The sequence below is a fragment of the Brassica napus genome (genome assembly GCF_020379485.1).
Source record: "Brassica napus cultivar Da-Ae chromosome C6 unlocalized genomic scaffold, Da-Ae chrC06_Random_6, whole genome shotgun sequence".
NCBI classification, from domain to species: Eukaryota; Viridiplantae; Streptophyta; class Magnoliopsida; order Brassicales; family Brassicaceae; genus Brassica; species Brassica napus.
In genome coordinates this window covers 1-11,199 of record NW_026014315.1, presented here as the reverse complement: position 1 = coordinate 11,199, position 11,199 = coordinate 1, and the positions used below count along the sequence as shown (strand labels likewise).

The 11,199-nt window shown below is 38.1% G+C and overlaps 3 protein-coding genes, 1 long non-coding RNA gene and 1 pseudogene across 5 annotated transcripts; 2 read left to right on the top strand and 3 right to left on the bottom strand.

The window, feature by feature from the left end:
- Nucleotides 1-723: 723 nt before the first annotated feature.
- On the top strand, nucleotides 724-2,703 carry LOC125594943 (syntaxin-52-like). Of its 2 annotated transcripts, none has more exons than XM_048770933.1 (6): nucleotides 724-961; nucleotides 1,373-1,595; nucleotides 1,675-1,880; nucleotides 1,956-2,056; nucleotides 2,127-2,171; nucleotides 2,456-2,703. In XM_048770933.1, exons 2-6 carry the CDS (start codon nucleotides 1,378-1,380, stop codon nucleotides 2,585-2,587), a joined length of 702 nt encoding a protein of 233 aa, XP_048626890.1. In that variant the 5' UTR covers nucleotides 724-961; nucleotides 1,373-1,377; the 3' UTR covers nucleotides 2,588-2,703. The 2 variants fall into 2 exon arrangements, with proteins under 2 accessions (XP_048626890.1, XP_048626892.1); XM_048770935.1 differs by having other exon boundaries at nucleotides 829-961; nucleotides 1,354-1,595.
- A 321-nt stretch (nucleotides 2,704-3,024) lies between these two features.
- LOC106430735 (B3 domain-containing protein At3g19184) lies at nucleotides 3,025-4,908 on the top strand. Its single transcript, XM_013871528.3, has 7 exons — nucleotides 3,025-3,280; nucleotides 3,364-3,453; nucleotides 3,688-3,719; nucleotides 3,801-3,963; nucleotides 4,074-4,280; nucleotides 4,414-4,564; nucleotides 4,653-4,908. Exons 1-7 carry the CDS (start codon nucleotides 3,149-3,151, stop codon nucleotides 4,661-4,663), a joined length of 786 nt encoding a protein of 261 aa, XP_013726982.2. The 5' UTR covers nucleotides 3,025-3,148; the 3' UTR covers nucleotides 4,664-4,908.
- A 26-nt stretch (nucleotides 4,909-4,934) lies between these two features.
- On the bottom strand, nucleotides 4,935-7,524 carry LOC125594944 (sodium/hydrogen exchanger 6-like). Its single transcript, XM_048770936.1, has 14 exons — nucleotides 7,509-7,524; nucleotides 7,241-7,269; nucleotides 7,121-7,152; nucleotides 6,991-7,038; nucleotides 6,847-6,907; nucleotides 6,658-6,755; nucleotides 6,492-6,567; nucleotides 6,375-6,394; nucleotides 6,164-6,261; nucleotides 5,968-6,077; nucleotides 5,795-5,872; nucleotides 5,540-5,640; nucleotides 5,317-5,423; nucleotides 4,935-5,214 (listed from the first exon to the last, which is right to left on the bottom strand). The coding sequence occupies exons 1-14, from the start codon at nucleotides 7,516-7,518 to the stop codon at nucleotides 5,156-5,158; spliced, it is 927 nt and encodes a 308-aa protein (XP_048626893.1). The 5' UTR covers nucleotides 7,519-7,524; the 3' UTR covers nucleotides 4,935-5,155.
- A 290-nt stretch (nucleotides 7,525-7,814) lies between these two features.
- LOC125594945 lies at nucleotides 7,815-8,199 on the bottom strand. Its single transcript, XR_007330056.1, has 3 exons — nucleotides 8,146-8,199; nucleotides 7,956-8,067; nucleotides 7,815-7,866 (listed from the first exon to the last, which is right to left on the bottom strand). It is a non-coding gene; the product is annotated as an uncharacterized LOC125594945 (long non-coding RNA).
- A 1,761-nt stretch (nucleotides 8,200-9,960) lies between these two features.
- Nucleotides 9,961-11,185, bottom strand: LOC125594946 (annotated as a pseudogene).
- Nucleotides 11,186-11,199: the final 14 nt, after the last annotated feature.

The window sequence follows — 11,199 nt, the reverse complement described above, 5'->3', positions numbered from 1 at the left end:
TTCCTAACAGTTTATGAAACTTACAGTTTTTTTGGTTGAGCAATATTAATTTATAAAACTCTTATTGAGATGTGCCGTTGCCTTCACGAAGACGTCATGCATTAAACTCTTATTAATGAAGGGTTTAATCATACAGATAGATGCCAACATGTTCTGAAACTTATATTGATATTTTATAATCCCCATTATGGCATTATGGCTAAGTGTTACGTATTTATTAAAAATTGATACGCTCCTTAGCTACGTAAGATTAGTATCACTATATATTTATATATATAAGTGTGTGTGTGTGTGTGTGTTGTACTTGTTCACAGCTTCGGTTCAGGTGCATTACTGGATCAGCTGGTTATACATTGTAGTTTATAACAAGGAGGGAATATGAATAATGTTTCCGAAAATCATATGCTATACAACAATTTACAAAATTTATATAGTAGCTAAATAATAGAAAAACCTCATGTAAATTTAAACGAAAATGTAGAGTAGTTGCAACATAAGTGACGTCTTACAAGTGTTGTTAATTATTGGTGGCTTGATAATTTGACACTTGACGATGAGCAGATGCCAAGTTGGCGGCAACCAAACTAAGCAACACGGAGCGTTTTGTCTGAGTGGGATATTAAATGGGCTTTTAATCTTCGGCCTATTAATTATATGAAGCCCATGGCCGAAGAAGTTTCCACCAGCGTGTTTCTCTTTAGGTCTCGCATTGGGCTCGTAGTGATTATGTATTTTACACCTAACAACCCCTTAATTACTTTTGGATTTGTTCTCTTAACCCTTTACTTTGTTAAATCATCATTAAACCCAACTTTTGACAATTGAGTTTCATTACAGCTTGCAAGAAATAATTAAAAGTCTCGTCTCTCCGTTGCGTGATAATTTTCTTTTTTCGACGACGGCTTGTGGCGATTTGTCTTTGAAAATCAATTAAAAGGGTTTTGATCGCAGTGCCAAGAGGGTAAGCTTTTCCGATTCTTGTTCACCACCATGTAATTTAGGTCAATTTCGTCGGCTGCGTTGATTTGGGGATATTAATTTTTTTTTTCCGATCGTCTCTGTTTATGAGTTTCTGGATAATGGGTATCGCAGATTTTGTGTCTAAGCGTCTGATTCCTTGCTCAATTTTCTTTTAAGCAACAATAAAAAAATTGTCTTTTTAATTCTCAAAAAAAGTTTGGTGAAAAGCTCTTCTTATTACACGGTTTAATGTATGGTAATAGCGTTGTGGTTCATGTCATGTAAGAGATTTCCTTGTCTCGTTTCGTTAGAAGCTTGACTTTGCAGCTTGTTTTTTTTTTTTTTACCCCTCTTTAATTGTTTTTTTATTGTTGCTATAGTTTAATTGGGTAGTAACTTGTTTGTTTGCAAGGTCAAATGGCGTCTTCTTCTGATGCATGGATGAGAGAGTACAACGAGGCTTTAAAACTCTCTGAGGATATCAACGGCATGATGTCTGAAAGGAACTCCTCTGGTGTAACGGGGCCTGATGCTCAGCGTCGTGCTTCAGCTATACGGAGAAAGATCACCATTTTGGGGACTCGATTAGACAGTCTTCAATCCCTTCTTGTCAAAGTTCCTGGGAAGCAACACGTGTAAGCTTTTTTTTTTTTTTCAATTTAGACTACATTTTAGTTTCATTGTTGGGTCTGAACCAATGTGTGATACACGCAGGTCAGAGAAGGAGATGAATCGTCGCAAGGATATGGTTGGGAACTTGAGATCAAAGGCGAATCAGGTGGCGTCTGCTTTGAACATGTCCAACTTTGCGAACAGAGACAGCTTGCTTGGGCCGGAGACTAAGCCGGACGATGCAATGAACAGAGTCTCTGGTATGGATAACCAAGGCATTGTTGGATTCCAACGACAAGTTATGAGAGGTAAGCTGCCTTTGTTAAGACCCATATTGATAATATTTGGCTTCTGTATTATTAATTTTCGGTTTGATTGAGTAGAACAAGACGAAGGGCTGGAGAAGTTGGAGGAAACAGTCATGAGTACCAAACACATTGCTCTTGCTGTCAATGAGGAGCTCACTCTTCAGACAAGGCTTATCGTATGTATCTGATGTTTTTCTTACTGAATTCTCTTGTTCTAATAAAAATCTGTTTGTCCTCTGCATGCAGGAAGACTTAGACTACCATGTGGATGTTACCGACTCTCGCTTACGGGTAAATATATATTCGTTGATCTCCACTAAGCCTGAGCTTTAGTTGTTGTTCCATTGATTAAAAGAGACTTGAAGTTGGTCTGTGGCATTAAATCACAAGTCCATTGTCGGAATTTTAAGACCACACACTTGTCTATTAGGTCCAAGAGCTTGTCTTGTATTCGCAATCTTAAAAAAAACAGCAACACCCTTTATAGTTTAAATGTGGTAACGTTTTGAATTAGATTGGTTCACATCTCTCTTTGGATTTTGATGTGGTGTTTTTGCTTGAATGGTGATTGACAGCGAGTGCAGAAGAGCCTAGCGGTGATGAACAAGAATATGAAAGGAGGATGCTCGTGCATGTCAATGCTATTGTCAGTGCTTGGAATCGTTGGTCTTGCTCTTGTCATTTGGCTGCTGGTTAAGTACCTGTAATCCCCCACATGAATTTGATATAAGCTTATGAAAGTGTGTACCTCTCCTCTATGCGAGAGTGGTTGTTATTATATTGTATGTTTCCTCTTTTTATGCTTTGGTTTTTTTTTCTCATTCATGTGAGACAAAAAAGAATATCGCAGCGTGCAAAAAAAAAAACCCTTATAATCTGTATGCTTCGTCGTGTAATATGTTCACGAATTGTATAATCATTTTAACTGTCATTAACCTCTCTCTCTCTCTATATTAACTTTCAGTTAAGAAATCATATTACCTGCTCACGCGCATAAGGTCACGTTTGGGCTGCCAAGTGGCCCAATAGTAAATAAACAGCATTTTATTAAGATAAAGCCCATAACTATTTCACGTATCGTCGTGGTGTAATAATAATGCTTCTCACTGTTTGCAGAAAAATTCAAAATTCAATTTAGTGTATTTGATTTGACACGAAGGATTAAAAGAAGAGATCTTTAATAAAGAGAAGGTGACAGCCCAACGGTCACTCTTAAAGGAAGGTTTTAATCTCTAATCTTGTGTTTCTCGAGAAGCCCTAAGGAAGAAATGGTGGAATCGGAGTATGAGCAGATACGATTGAAAAGGGTGGAAGAGAACAAGAAGAGGATGATTGAGCTTAATCTCAACAAACTCTCTCAATCTCTTCGCCTCTCCTCTCCTTCTCCCAAGCCTTCTCCTGTATATCCTCTCTCTCTCTTTTTTTTATTTTCTCATTTCATTTGTGTTCTTCTGGAGTTTAACTCATTTTTAAAAATTTGCAGGCCAAGGCAAGGACGCCGCGTACTCCGGTGGACTCGTCGGAGGTCAGGAGATCAAGCCGCGCTAAGAATCCTCCTCCCAGCTACAAAGAGGTCCTTTTCTTCTCTTTGATTCAGCTGAGTTATGGAATCAGAATCTTTTATCACTCTTCTATGAATGAACCACCGAGATACTAATATATATGCTTAGTTAGTGGTTGAGTCTGTTTTGAGACTAATCAGATCTTGTTATTAGCTTTTGGATATTAGTATTGAAAAATCTTTAATTAATAACGTTAGGTTATCGTCGCTCTTCTTAATCAGACTTCTTTGATCCTTATTTTGCAGTTTGGGCTAGAACCTTTGGAAAGGCCTAGAAGGTTTGACCTGTCTACTCTCTCTACATCAAATCCTCATTTCATTGTGATTTTTTCAATAAGTTGTTGTGTTGTGCTTTGCAGGAGCTATCAAAGGAAAGACTTGCTGAACAGGGTTTATGCCTCGGACGATGCTAGAGTCTATGCAATCGACAGGGCAGAGGCTCTTCAGTCAAGCTTGGAGCCTGAGTTCCCTAGCTTTATTAAACCGATGCTCCAGTCACACGTTACCGGAGGATTCTGGCTGGTATGTGTGACCCTATATAAACTTGAATGCTAATATATGTCTGAAACATTAGCCTTAGTAAGTAAACTGTCAGTATTACATATGTTTTCTGTTTTTTTTTTCGCAAACAGGGCTTGCCGCGTAGTTTTTGCCAAACACATCTGCCAAAGTACGATGAAATGATCACTCTAGTTGATGAAAACGAGGATGAAGCTGTGACCAAATACCTTGCTGATAAGAATGGTCTTAGCGGAGGCTGGAGAGGCTTCGCTATTGATCATCAGCTTGTCGATGGAGATGCTGTTGTCTTTCACCTCATCAACCCAACTACCTTCAAGGCAAGTGAAAATTCACTTGGATATCTTTGATTTGTTGGAAAGTTAAGACTCTTAGAGAGTTAAGGGCCTAAAGGCTTGATGACGTTTATAAATAAGACTTTAACTTGTAAGTTGAAACTTATTGCTTGTTCAGGTGTATATCATTAGGGTAAATGATGAATCAAACAACGGTTCAGGTGGGAGCAATGAGAAAGAGCTTGTTATTAAACCGAACAAGAATCAAGAGGAGAAGAATGTTTCAGAAGTTCCTCCATTGTCAAACAGTGGTAAAAGAAAGCGAAGAGGTAATAATATTTGTCACAAATCTCTCTCTTGTTAATCTCTTATTAGCCATAGTTTCTGATGTTTAAAGTTGTCGATTGATGGGTGCAGGCAGGAAGTAGAGTTTGATGAAGCTTGGACTAGGACATCAGTGGAAGGATGCAGTTGTTAAATAACCTAATTAAAACATCTCTGTTTTGGTTTCTCGGATGAGGTGTCTAGTTTATGTGATGATCTCTGATTGCTAATCTTTTGGTAGCTATGAAAATCGAACATATGTAGCGCTACTCTTGAGCACTTTCATTAAAGTGTGTTCTTTCTTATTGTCGTAATTGGTTGCACACCTTATTCGTTATACTTCATTTTACTACACATATGCTCTGGATGTTGACAAGTATAATCAGAGCCATTGCCATTAAGTTTCTTCCTTTTTAGTGTGAATGTAATTAGCCAAAACAATATCCACCGAAGTTCAGAGCAAGAACACAGTCCAGTAATCTGACTACTACTATTACTCTCGGACAACGAAGATCAAATTTGTTTTTTTTTTATGTACACGAACCACTGCTTCGCTATGTCTCCCTGTCAATGTGAACAGCTATAGCTTTCTCGTCTCAGAAATTTAGCCCCCGGTTATTAAAGTTCCCTCTTCTAGTAAAAGGAATTCGTTCTTCTGCACATAATAGAAGACCAGACCGTTTTAAATCTCACGAGGGTAGAGAAACCATGAAGCATATAATAGTGGACAACGAGATTATCATTAATATGTTGTTACCATGGTGTTGGTCATTGTTAATATCATCATCTTCATCATAATCTCCGTTATTACTTGTGAAGAACGGTGTTAAGTAGTTCCTGTCTAGTTCTGAAAATGACTTTGCGCTGCATGAAACAAAACAAAACAAAACAAAACGAACGTTTTTTGTGTTTCTAGTGTTTTGATACAAACTTGAAAGCGGGACTTGATTTTGCTGAGTGTAGGCTAATCAGTTATTTACCTCTTATGGAACTCTCTTAGTTTTGTCCTGAATCCACTTTCTGATGGTGAACCTTCATCATCAAACCTAGTCATATACCGATTGTTCACCACTTCAAAGCCCTGACAAAGCATAAAAGATAGGGTGTTAACCATGTCGTGTTTCTACATTGAGAGGCCAAAGATTAACTTTACGCTGAGGAGAAAAATAGGAGGTCTATATAGGACAAGACGTCTATTTAAATAACAAATTAATATTTCACTTGACTTATCACACAAGGGATGTGTCACGGCTATCGCCTACAACCTCTAGGGCTTCAAGCATTGTACCAGTGGATCCTCCAATCAGCAACACCTGTAATCCGATTCAGTAGCATCAATGATCACATAAAAAAAAAATATTTTGGCTCAGCTATCAGCAACAGAAACCCTTAAAGAAGGATGGCTTACTGTTACAACAACAATGGCTGTAGTTGCTGTGAAAATAGTTTGACCATGCCCGTCTGGGAGTTCGTGAACAGATTGTAGAGCAAGAGCAAAAGCCATAGCCCCTCGAAGTCCTATGTAACCCACATGTCTTGTTTACTTTTTTTCACTGAGGTATTGAAAACAGTATCTACATTCGTAAACAGAGAGCAGTACTTACCACTGTACCATAGTGCTTTTTGATGCGTCATAGGTATTTTCCTATGTGCAGGTCGTGCTAAGTTGACCAAATATCCACAACCAAACACATTAGCTGCCCTGAGTAAGACATATACGAAAAGTAGTAAACACTATCAGACACTAAAAACAACACAAAATTTATACACACGAACATGATGTGAAAAGATCATGAAGTGAAACAAAAAGGGTACCTCGCAATTACGATGAACAGCTGAGGTTCGTCACAAAAAATAAATAAGAAAGTTAAGGAGCAACAGCAACTTATACAAATTGAATATTAAACCAAAAGAACTTGCGTAAAAGGATACAATCGAGAAAAAGATGAATCCCACGTGTGACCAACTGTGCTTTTCCATGGCAATATCAAAACCCATGTAGATGAACCTGCAGATATGATCATTTGGAAACATAGCGTCAGGCCATTGACAGAATCAACCATCAAAATGCTTGAGAGTGTACGAATCAAATGTATACACAAATGTCTCTGCCAGGGAAGATATCAGATGAAAAAATGCAGACACAAATCGCTGAGAATTTGTAGACAAGTTTGAGTAGGTATAATGCTTCATGACCTGAAAGACACAGGCAGTTCCCATTATAATATTTTCCTTTTGGTTGAGGAATCATATCACACAAACTCATATAAATAGAATGACAACTTACAATCCCAGTAAATAGAATCGATACGATGCCAGATAGACTGAGACCTTCAGCAAGCATGTATCTACACAAGGAAAACAAAGTTAATAAACCTAAAGAAAACATATACACCTAATTATATAGGAGAAAAGATGCAGCATTACTTACGAGAAATATGGAAAAAGCACAAAGAGGCAGCACTCCAAGTTCTGAAGACTGAAAGGAGCAAGAAAATCAAAATAAGATATTCAGTGCTGACCATTAGAAAAATTACAGACATAGAACTATGGTCACTCACTTGTCAACATCCAGCCCTGCATACTTGAAGAGGTGCTTTGCATTAAGGCTAACAACTCGTTGATGAGTATGAAGTGAAGTAAAAATGTGTCATAAGAAACTAAAACCAAAAAAAAGATATGAGAGCAGAAGTAAATCCAACTCCAACCCCTGCAGAAGCACACATTAGTCTCTTTTACAACCCACAAAGCAAGTGTTGAGATGCTTGAGGTAATATTTAGTTTGATATTTATATATTGCTTTTCTTAGGTTGCTAAAACTTGTTGATAACTTTAAGAGATATAGCAGCCTTCTCAAAATCAAGCGCTACCATGCCATTTCAAGTCGAAAGAGCCAAACCATAAATGAAAAATATAGACAAAAAAGAGGAAGCAGATAACAAAAGCAACCTGCAGACATTGAACCGACAAAGTTTCAAGAAACCTGATTATCACCATAAAGAAATTCTGACCAGCTGAGTGACTTCTCACCAGGACATTGTCCTGCACCCCAGTTCAAAGCGTTGTTAAAAATCTTACCATTTTATTATTGTCTTTCACAGCATATTTTGAATTAGCTAACATACCTGTACAGAGATATGGCCATCTGCCAAAAGCAACAAAAGAAAAAAGAATAAATCTGATGAGTAATGTGATATTTTTTCCTAATATAAGGAATCAGAAATCACTACTCAAAAACCACTAACAGCATCATTTAAAACAGATTCTCCAAACACCAGGGCATACAAATTACATCCGATCCAAGTTCCTGCAAAAAAATACAGTAGTAAGAAGTGGTAGATATCTACTGTTCAGAAAACAGAGAAAAACTCACAGAAAAGCGGCAAAAGGAAGTACCTGGAATATAGACAAGACAGTGACAGGATCAGTAGCTGAGATAAGAGAGCCAAACATGAGACACTCAACGAATGGAAGTCTGTACATGAGAAACATCACGCCGCCAAGGTACCTTTCAATAGAAAAAGAGCTTAGAAGGGAACCTTTACAGTCAACAAACAGAAGCTATGCACAGGATAGAGATACATACACTAGCACGCCAGTAACAATGGAAGCCACAAAAGTTCCAAGTACAGAGAATGGACAATGGCTCCAAAGTTTGAAAAGAAAGGTTCTGCATAAAGCCCAGAGACAAAGTAAGGATCATTAAGAATTCACAAGCAAGGATGCGATTCTGAGTGTAGAGCTCTCTGTACTTACAGGTTGTAGGCTGAATCCTGACTGGGTGCAACACAGAACGTCAAGGAAAAAACTCAGATGAGAATCATGAAGAAAACATTATGAAATATAAAAGAATGCAAAATGGAATAAGGATATAATATGATGGGCGGCCAGCAGAAACAGAAAGAAGAACTCGTCGTGGAAATTGAACCATGTCCTGAACAAAAATTGAAAATCAATCAGCATTGGAGAATACTTTTTTTTTTGAATTATACATGGTATCTTGGCCCCACAGAAAATGGTCCAGACACTTGTTACCACGTGCTGGTCTCGTCCTCGGTGATGCCGAACTATTAGCGGCAGGACCTGTTGTTTCACTGTATTGGGCTTTTGCCGTCAAGTTAATCATCACCAGGCCACAGGCCCTCCGTCTTACATAGGTATACACTTATATTCATTTATGTTTATGTTATAACTTAAACGAACTTATACTAGCTCCGTGTTGGAGACGTTCGCTAAACCACCAACGATCAACCCTAATTTTCAAACAAATTTTACAAGGATCAATCAAAACCTTGGAGGAGGAGGACGGATCGCAAATGCAAATGAGTAAGGAGACGCAAACGATGAGAAGCGAAGCACTAGCTTCGGGAAGATAAATAGAACTTATGACGGCGAGGACGTGGCCGCCGAGCACGAAAGAGAGGACGAGCATCATGATCTGGAGCAAAATCCCGACTCCGGCGGCCTGCTGCTGCTTCTCTTGCCCCTGCGGGTCGTGAATCGCCGGCGAAATCTCCGGCATTACGAAATTAAGAAATCTAAGGGTTTCTATCAATGATTTTTGCTCTTGTTAGCTCGCCTTTTTCTGTGTTTGTTCACACACAGATTCACCGAGACTGAGTTGAGGAAAATTCGTTTTAACTCGTTCTCTCTCCTTTGTGGAGACGCATCTTTCCTTTTATAGGATCCGCGTCCCCACTTACTACTTCTCAGGTTGGTTTCTGTTTTGGGCTTTAATGGGCCTATAAGTTTCTAACCCCAATATATAATTATTTGGGCCCAACTGCTCTATAATAAATTATATATTATTTAATCTCAATTACAAGATCTTTTAGATTTAGATTTCAGTTTATTAAAAACTGTATATAAATAATCATATTTTATAATTAGTTGGTTTTTAATTATTATTTTTCAGCATTTGATTTTTAAAATCAACAGTTTATTTTTAATATATATTTTCAATAGTACTGTATATTTTAAATAAAAACAACTTTCATAATATTTTTGTTTTACTTAAAATATCTTATATTTGAAACATAAAGAATGCTAAAAGCAAGAAAGACTTGTTCATGTATTATTACCACAAAACTTCTGAAGACACCACAAGAAATGATTTACTAAAGTCATTACAACAATGCCATTATCATATTGTTAAAAAATCTTTTTTTTTATCTAACTACACATGTGTTATCCTAATAAAACACATTTACCACACAAAAAAAAGTACTATTAATCTAAACCTTGCTGTATTGTAGTGAAATTATACATGTAAGAAGATGAGCAAACTCACATGTCTGAAAGATTAAACTGGAAGGATAAAAAACACTACTTGAAGAAAAGAACAAAGAAAGAAAAAAAAAAAAAAAACATTGATATGACACAAAAAAAGAACATGGTGATGTGTGATGTCTATGTCGGTTTCAACTTATAGAAGCAAACAAGTAGAAAAAAAACAAACAAAGAAAGGTCATCACAACCATTTTCTCCAACTAGCTGATCTAAGCTCACCAGACAAGAACCTTGGAATGCTCAATAAACTATTAACCCTCGTCAACCCTTCCAAAGCAGACCACTCTTCATCATCTGTGCAACCGATATACATTCAGCAAGTGTCATTGTCGTCATCATCTTCGACTCAGTCCCACAACTTTAGGGATACTTTCCTCTTTAACCTGAACAATCTCGCCCCCTCCTCTTCCTCCTTGTTACTGAGACTGACACTCTCTACAGAGTCTTCTTTGTGTGAATCCTTTACTACATAGCTTGAATCTTGTAGAAGAGGCAGACTACAGTACAGTCATCGTTCTTGGAAGTTGGATACTTGATTCTCCATGACCGAACCGCTGTGTCCACTAGAGCTCGAGCTGCTGTGTCGACTAGGAGCTGAGGCAATAATGTCCACAGCTTCTTGTTAGACAACACATCCCATACCCCGTCGCTAGCAGAATAATGAACTGATCTCTTCTGTAGGCGCGGTAGTTATAGTTAATGTCAGGGATGAGATATAGACCGTAGTCTTTAAGACAGAAGTCGCCAAAAGCTCGAGCCATCGCTAAACCAGGTGAGTCGCTGTTCGGTAACCATACACGAGCTATTCAGGCTCGTCTTGCAACGCAAAGACTCACCTTTACACTTCTGGATTCTTGCTGATTCACCTGAGAGAGTTCAAAGAAAGAGAACGTACCAAAACTGTCTTCTCATTCTTCAGAGTACATAGAAGAGAGCATTACATACTTGGGAGGTCTGGTTTTAAGTCTACGGTTATTGGACAGCGACCAAAGCATTGTCGTTGGTCTCTTGTGGCAAGAACAGCTCTCGAGTCACCAATGGTTCCGACCACCACGTCTCACCCTAAAAAGAAACCATTAATTAACAATCAAAAGCGATGAGATTAGAGGCAAAACTAAGCAAGTACCAACCTGCTGATCAAAGTGACTGAAGTTGTTCCGCTGCAGAAGCAATCAATAGTTGATGCATTTTCAGGTCTTTATCTATCTGCTGACAGGACTTGAGCAACGCGTGCTTAGAGGGAATACATCTCCGGAAGAAGTGTTCATTGTTGTTCTCGTTTGGGTTAACTCACACCACTGCTCATCCATAGTAGTAACAGCCTCTTCTTCTTCTGTACATTTGATCTGAA